The 8,232-nt window shown below is 47.4% G+C and overlaps 1 protein-coding gene across 1 annotated transcript in view; it reads left to right on the forward strand.

Annotated features, from left to right (window-relative positions):
* The window catches only part of HPX (hemopexin), an 8,896-nt gene extending 1,036 nt beyond the window's left edge, over positions 1-7,860 (forward strand). Inside the window, exons 4-9 of the mRNA XM_081799433.1 lie at positions 723-941; positions 1,638-1,850; positions 2,116-2,247; positions 6,981-7,111; positions 7,192-7,354; positions 7,493-7,860. Of these exons, the coding sequence (XP_081655559.1) occupies positions 723-941; positions 1,638-1,850; positions 2,116-2,247; positions 6,981-7,111; positions 7,192-7,354; positions 7,493-7,752 (1,118 nt within the window). The 3' untranslated portion in view covers positions 7,753-7,860. The remainder of the gene's footprint in view (positions 1-722; positions 942-1,637; positions 1,851-2,115; positions 2,248-6,980; positions 7,112-7,191; positions 7,355-7,492) is intronic.
* The last annotated feature ends 372 nt before the right edge of the window (positions 7,861-8,232 follow it).

Below are 8,232 nucleotides of genomic sequence, written 5' to 3' on the forward strand. Positions count from 1 at the left end.
GCGTGGGTCTTGAGATCTGGCCTTTGGTTGTCTTTCCAGTCTTATCTCCTCCCCCAGCACATTCACTGTGTGCCACCTACAGGAGACTACCTGTAATTCTCTGAGCATGCTCTGCACCTGCTGCTCCCTCTGCTGGTAACACCCTTTCCACAATTGTCCCACTGAATTCCTACTCAGTTTTCAACTCTTGGCCCCAGTGCTTCCTCCTCTGTGAAGCCTTCCAGGAATTCTCTGTGTAGGCTTAAGCACTCCCCTTATATTCCCAATGCACTTCACATGTTTCCACTTTGGTGGTTGCATGGCTAGGATTGTAGGAACCTTTCTGCTTTTCTATAGTGAACTCCTTGAAGGCAGAGACAGTCTTGTCATCCCTTTATCTCCAGTGCCTTTCAAATATCTGGCATATAGTAGTCACTCAGCAACTGTTTCTTGAGTGAATGGATGAATAAATAGACGAACAAATGAATATATGAATGGATGGATGATTGCAGGATGACTATTTGTGGATGTGTTTGCCAAGACTAACGGTATTACAGATAAGTGTGTCACGGGAGTGGTCAGATGTGTGCATGTGCTATAGCAACAGTGGCAGGTTTTGCACAAACTAAGAGTGTGTGTTTGTACAAGGGGCAGCACATTGTCGTCCACAGGTGGATTGAAAGCGTGTAGGGCCGCGGGGTGGGGTGGGGGGGAGGATACTGTATAAACGCAATAGATCAAAGATGTTATGTGTGAATGCAGGTGGCAGTATGTGGGGTCCACAGTTAAAAATAGAGTAACTTGTATGCAGGGAGACAAAATCTGGGTGTATCCTCCTGAGAAGGAGAAAGGCTATCTGAAGTTGCTCCAAGAAGAGTTTCCTGGAATCCCATCACCGGTGGATGCAGCTGTGGAATGTCACCGTGGGGAATGCAAAGCAGAGGGTGTCCTCTTCTTCAAAGGTCAGCGCAGGCTGGAATAAGAGAGCCTGGAGTGATGCTGGGTTGGTGGTGATTGAGGTCGTGGCAGGGATGGTGGTGGTGTTGGAGCACCATGTGGCTTCCCAAGGAAGGGAAGAAATAGGGAAGCTGGTTATGGTCCAGAGGTCAAACAGGGAAAGGAGAGGAAGTCACCCTGGGTGAGGTAGCTGGGTGTAATTCTGCTAAAAGTTCTTCACTGTTCCCCATGGTCCTTAGGATAAGTCTATGTTCCTTAGTCTTATGTACAAGGTTCTCCATGACCAAGTTCCTACTGACCCTCCAGCCTTGACACTCATCATGCCTTTACCTTGAGTATGAAGTTCCAGAGACTCGATGCTGTTCCCTGTACACCTCATTTGCTTCAAGCTTCAGACTTTCCTCTCCTCCTTCAGAGTTCCATCTCCTCCTCTTCTCTGCCTTGTGATTCCTGCTTCAGGTATTAGTTTAACTGTCACCTCTGGAAACCTTTCCCTGTCTCTCCTCACTGCACTTGCTGAGCCAATCATATGCATTTTCCTGCTGAATTTTATTATATGATCACTCTCTTCAACTGTTTCCCTACTGGGCTGTGAGTTCCATGGGGCCAGGACCATATCTGGCCCATTATGGGGCCCAATGCTAGCATAAGGGAGGGCATAGCCTGGCCTCACTGAATGTTTGTTGATTGACTGGACAAAGGTAACCAAACGTGGTTCTGGGACTTGGCTACGGGAACCAAAAAGGAGCGCTCTTGGCCAGCTGTTGGGGAATGCTCCTCTGCCCTGCAGTGGCTCAGCCACTACTACTGCTTCCGGGGTAACCAGTTCCTGCGCTTCCACCCCATCACGGGAGAGGTGCTTCCCAAGTACCCTCTGGATGTTCGAGACTACTTCATACCCTGCCCTGGCAGAGGTGAGAAAGCCCCGGCCCCTGAAATCTGCTGGAATTCATCTACCTTCCCTGAGTTTGCAGACCCCACATACCCTAGCTCCTACCTTAATTCTGTGGTATAGCACTTGGCCCTTGCCCTAGCCCAGTCTCCATTCTGGACCGTCCCAGTTGTCCTGCTATGGAAGAAGTCTACAGCCCCACTAACCCTAGCCGTCTCTCCCACCTCGGACTTCATTCTGACCTCTGGCCTCCCTCTGTGTTCCCCCTCACCTATTTCTCTCCCCAGGCCATGGACACAGGAATGGGACGGGCCATGGGAATGACACCCATCATGGCCGTGGGGATATGCGCTGTAGCCCATATCTAGCCTTGTCTGCACTGCTGACTGACAGCCATGGTGCCACATATGCCTTCAGTGGTGAGAGATGCCTCCTGACGCCCCCACTTCTGCCCTCCATCCCTCCTGTCTCTTCCATGTGTCCCCCATCGCTGATAGACTTCCTCCATTTTCATCACTGCATGCCTCATTTTGTCCCCTTGAATCCCATCCTTAGCATCCTCGGCATGCAGTTTTTTATCCCTCATCTCCTCTGATGCATATTGTTCAACTTTGTCTCTCATTGCCCAGGCCTCTAATTTCATCTACCTGTTTACCTCACAGTACTGTCTACTCTTGGGTCTGTGCCCTCTTTATGTCCCTAGGACTCCTCATATTCCCTTTGCTCTTGCATGTCTTGCCAGGTCCTCTAGCTCCCCTTAGGAGCTCCATCTTTTTCCAAGTGCCTCTTCGTTCTTAGCTCAGGCTTCTGGGCACAGCATTACCTGGGGATGAGATGTTCCTATTGCTGAGAACCAGCCAAGAAATTTTGGGTCCCTTAGACCTTTAGGAGATAGATTTGCTGGCCTGAGGACATTTTCACTCTCAGTGACCAGAGAGATACCCCTCTCCAGACCTGTGGCATTAATTGGTAAAAGCCATACCTAGGGATGTTCTGGTGTTAGTCAGGCAGATAGTGATGAGTCTTGATCCACCCTTGAGAATAGCTCCAAGAGAAGGAGTAAACAATACTCAGCCTAAGACATATGTATGATCAGATACAAATGTAAAATAGTGGTGAGAACATAGAACAGTGAAAATCCTTTTTTGCTCCTAACCCCTGGACAAATCTGATCAGATATAACTACCAAGCTATAATAAAAAGACACAGTCATGAGGAGAGTATATCCCTACAACAGGAATGCATGTTGTCATGAGAACATTCATCCATGATGAAACACATACCTGCAGCGAAAATATAGACTTACACTGAGAATATATGCCATAGTAAGAACACATAATTATCAGAACATGCAGCTATGGTGAGAGCATGGGACCATTGGGAGGACAGACAGAAAAAGTGAGACACAGAGAGAGGTAGGTAGGTAGGTAGGTAGATACTGAGAAAACAGGGCCACAGGGACCACATAAAGATGTAGAGAGAATACCCAGCCATGGAGAGATCACAGAACCTCCAGGCCATGTGGCCAGGAATAGAATGCAGCTGAACTCCTAAATCAAAAGTATTAGGTATGTTTCCTAGCTGATGAGAGAACCCTGTTACGTTAAAAATCCCCCGCTGAGGGGAGAACTCACCACCTTGGTGACAACACTACTGTGACCCAGCTACTCAGCATAGGGCTGGTCCTCTCCCTTCTCTGATATATCTTTCTCTTTTCTCTGCCTCCTAGCTTCTTACCCATTCTTTCTGCTTTTTCCCAATGTTGGCTTGCACAAGGCCCATCATGCCCTCTCCCTTCTCCTATTCATGATCTTTCAGCCTCAGGTCCAACTGGGAACTGCCTCTGTTGCTCTCTTTTCCTAGTCGGGTTGCCAGAGAGGAAATCTGACTGACCCAGCCCATATTTTTATTCTACACCACATTGAAGTGGTTACTGGTCAGTCTGTGCCTTACCTGGTGATGCATCAGGGGTTCATCACTTATTTTCTCTGCACAAAGAGCACCACAGCTCATTCTCAAAATAGGGGTAGTTTCAAGAGGAGGTGAAGGTGGATATGTGGTCACTATGATATGCCCAGTAAACAGCTATAAAGGGAACTTGTGGCTATAGTGAGAACATCAGCTATTTATGCAACAAATATTTATTGAGCACCTGAGAAGCACTGGGCGTAGTTCTAAGCACTGGGATACAGTAGCCAACAATGGCAGACATGCCCTCATAGAGCCTGATAGAGGGAGAGAGGACAATAAGAAAGAGAAAGAAGAGTTGGGAGGCTGATGTGAACGCAGTAAGGTGATTTGAAGTCGAAAATGTATCTGCACTGAGATATTTTAAAATATTTCTTATTGCTTTTAAATGTGTGAGTAAAAAATGAAACGTCTCAAAAAAAAAAAAAAGAAAGAGAAAGAAGAGATACTTTTAGGTAGTTGTGAAGTGTTCTGGGAACATCAGGATGTTTCTTATCCTCAAATACCATTTGGAGCTGGTATAAATGGATTTTAAAAATTGTTGATGTTTTGAAATATAAAATAAAAAATGTTAGGTGTCAAAAAAAGCTGTGAAGAAATTAAGACAAGATAATGGGATAGAGTTGAGGAAAGTGAGGGGCCCCTTCTTTGAAGAGATGCTTTTTGAGCTGAGATTTCAGTAATAAAAAGGCATTAGGTAAATAAGATGAAATCAGAGAGGGAGGCAAACCATAAGAGACTCTCTTTTTTTTTTTTTTTTTGGAGGCAAGCAATTTGAGATTTTATTTATTTATTTGTCAGAGAGAGAGAGCACAAGCAGGGGGAAGCACAAGAGCAAGAAGCAGGCTCCCTGCTGAGCAAGGAGCCCGATGAGGGACTTGATCCCAGGACTCTGGGATCATGACTTGAGCTGAAGGCAGATGCTTAACTGACTGAGCCACCCAGGTGTCCCAAGAGACTCTTAACTATAGGAAACAAACTGAGGGTTGCTGGAGGGGAGGGGGATGAGGGGGATAGAATACCTGGGTGATGGGCATTAAGGAGGGCACTTGATGTAATGAGCACTGAGTGTTGTATGCAACTGATGAATCACTAAATTCTACCCCTGAAACTAATAACACAATGTACATTAACTAAACTGAATTTAAATAAAAACTTTTTTTTTAAAGCATTAGGTACATAAAGCACTAGGGGAAAAGCATTTTAGAGAGGATGGATAGCAAATACTTTGAGGAATCAGGAAAGAAGGCCAGAGTGGCTAGAGAACAATGAAAGAGCAGGTGAGTGGCTTGAAAAAGGGAGACAGGGGCCAGATTACATATGCCTGGTAAGGATTTTCAGCTATGAAAGAAAGCCAGGAGGGGGTCTTGAGCAGGGCTGTGATATGTTCTCACTTATTTTTTAAAGATCATCCTGGAGCACACAAGTCATAAGAGATACAATGGTGTAAGCAGGGCATCCAGTAAGTATAGCAGTTCTTGCAGTTGTCTGGCTTAGAGGCAATGACAGCTTGGACTAGGATTAAAGCAAACAGAGGTGGTGAGGAGTCATCTTGGAGATCGAGGTCGAGGTGACAGCATTAACCAATGGATTGAATATTGGTTGGAGTGGGGAACGAAAAAGAGAGGTCTTAAGAATGACTTAGCTTTGGGGCGCCTGGGTGGCTCAGTTGGTTAAGCGACTGCCTTCGGCTCAGGTCATGATCCTGGAGTCCCGGGATCGAGTCCCGCATCGGGCTCCCTGCTCAGCAGGGGGTCTGCTTCTCCCTCCGACCCTCCCCCCTCTCATGCTCTCTCTATCTCATTCTCTCTCTCAAATACATAAATAAATAAAATCTTTAAAAAAAAAAAAGATTTAGGGCGCCTGGGTGGCTCAGTTGGTTAAGCGACTGCCTTCAGCTCAGGTCATGATCCTGGAGTCCCGGGATCGAGTCCCGCATCGGGCTCCCTGCTCAGCAGAGAGCCTGCTTCTGCCTCTGACCCTCCCCCCTCTCATGTGCTCTCTCTATCTCATTCTCTCTCAAATGAATAAATAAAATCTTAAAAAAAAAAAAAAGAATGACTTAGCTTTTTGGGACTAGGCAACTGGGTGACTGGTGGTTCCTTTTTCTAAAATTGGGAAAGATTAGGGAAAGAGTAGGTGTGTGTGTGTGTGTGTGTGTGTGTGTGTGTGTGTGTGTATGTATGTTTGGCAGGGAGCAGACATCAGCTTGGACATTGTAGGGTTTTGGTGCCTAATGGCCCCAAATGGACATATTGGGTAGGCAGTTAAGTTTGAGCCTGATGCCCAAAGGAGAGGTCCCTGAAAGCTGAAAAGAACAGATCCAAAGTCATCAGCATATAGATGGTATTTAAAGCCCTAGACTAGGTGAAATCACCAAAAAAGTGAGTGTAGGTAGTGAAGAGGCCCAAACTAGAGGATTCCAATATAAGATACCAGGCTAAAGAGAAGGATAGTAAAAAAATAAGAGGAACACTGGAAGAGGATGGTATCACAGAAGCCAAGATCCAAAAAAAGATATTTCAAGAAGAGAGTCGTGAGCAGTCAAATGCTACTGAGAGGTGGAGCAGGATGGAGACAGAGAAGTGACGATTAGATTTGCAAGTTGGAGGACACTGACGACCTTGAAAAGTACAGTTTCAATGGAGGAGGAAACAAGTATAAGTGAAGTGGTTAAGGAAGGAAAGGTAAATGGGAACTTAGACAATTCCATTAATAAATTGTTATGAGAAGGGGAGAAGAAAATTAGGGCATGTCTGGCTACTCCCTCATTCTCCTGCCACCTCAAGGGATTAGAGAACACAGCCAGAATGAGAACACTTGGTGGGAGCATGCTGTGGTGCTTCTCTTTTAATTTTTGGTCACTGTCCCTCATTGTCTATAGTATCTCTGTACATGGATGTCTGAGATGCATAGGGAGCCACTGCCAAACCCCATGACATTGGCCTCACTTGGCACCTTAGCCACTGTTCTCCATGCTTGCCCTTCTGTCAGGCCCTAGTGACTCCAGCTCCAATCAGGTCACCAGGCCCAACTTTGCTGATCAAGTCCTGCTCTGTCTCCTCTCACCTGGCCTCTTCCCTCTTGGCCTCTGGATGTATTCTGTCCTCCCTCTCAGGACCTATCCCTGCACCTGTTACTTGCCTATCCCATCAGCACTAGAGGTACCTCTGATACCCCACAGGGTCCCACTACTGGCGTCTGGACACTAGCCGGGATGGGTGGCACAGATGGCCCATTGTCCATCAGTGGCCCCAGGGTCCTTCAACAGTGGATGCTGCCTTTTCCTGGGACGATAAAGTCTACCTAATCCAGGTATGTGTTGGGAGAGAGGCTTGAAATGGGGACTGGGAGCGTATCCAGCTCTATGCTGATTAACGTCCTTTGTCCTCCAGGGCACTCAGGTATATATCTTCCTGACAAAGGGAGGCTATACTCTAGTAGATGGTTATCCAAAGAGGCTGGAGAAGGAATTTGGGAGCCCTCATGGGATCAACCTTGAGGCTGTGGATGCAGCCTTTACTTGTCCTGGGACTTCTCGGCTCCACATTATGGCAGGTGAGGGGCATCTGGATACTGCATGGTGGCTTGTTCTGGTACTTCTCCATGGCATAGATCCCCGTCAGGGCTTGGGGAAGGGTAAGGCGAGGATCCCATGATGTGGAAGCTATGTTTTGTCTGGTGCCTTCTTTCCAGGACGGAAGCTGTGGTGGTTGGACCTGAAGTTAGGACCTCAAGCCACGTGGACAGAGCTTCCTTGGCCCCATGAGAAGGTTGACGGGGCCCTGTGTGTGGAGAAGTCCCTCGGCCCCCATTCATGTTCTGCCAATGGTCCTGGCTTGTACCTCATCCATGGCTCCGATCTGTACTGCTACAGTGATGCAGAGAAACTGAGCACAGCCAAGACCCTTCCCCAGCCCCAGAAAGTGGGGAGCATCCTGGGTTGCAATCATTGAGAGGAGGTCTCTTGAGATGAGTCTGGCCCAGCTCCTTCTCCCTGTTTTCCTCACAATAAAGCCAGGGTGCTTCTTTGCTGGACTCAAGGGGCCCTGGTTTTGGAACAATCTCATTTCTTTCTTTGAATTGAGAAGCTAGTAATATCTCTTTGGGGGCTGTCAAGTTCAAATGAGGCTGTGGGAAGCAAGGGAGGGAAGGGCTGAGGGGAAAATTCCCAGTAGACTCACACTCTGGACCACGGCCTCATCTGGTTTAAGGCCAACCCCTCCTGACCTGGTGGCCCCTTGCTTTGTGGGAATTTGGTGGGTAGAAGAGTAGACTGACAAGCTCCAACTGCCACACAGGGCTTTGTACTGGGAGGCCAGGCCATAGAGTGGTTTCTGACAGGCACCAGGTCCCACTGGACCAGGAGAACTGCCTAAGGTTCCTTCACCAGCCTCAGTGGCTGGGAGGGAGGACAGAAGATGAATCTGGGCTTC

This window comes from Leptonychotes weddellii, chromosome 11, assembly GCF_054177405.1.
Source record: "Leptonychotes weddellii isolate Sample4059 chromosome 11, ASM5417740v2, whole genome shotgun sequence".
NCBI lineage: Eukaryota > Metazoa > Chordata > Mammalia > Carnivora > Phocidae > Leptonychotes > Leptonychotes weddellii.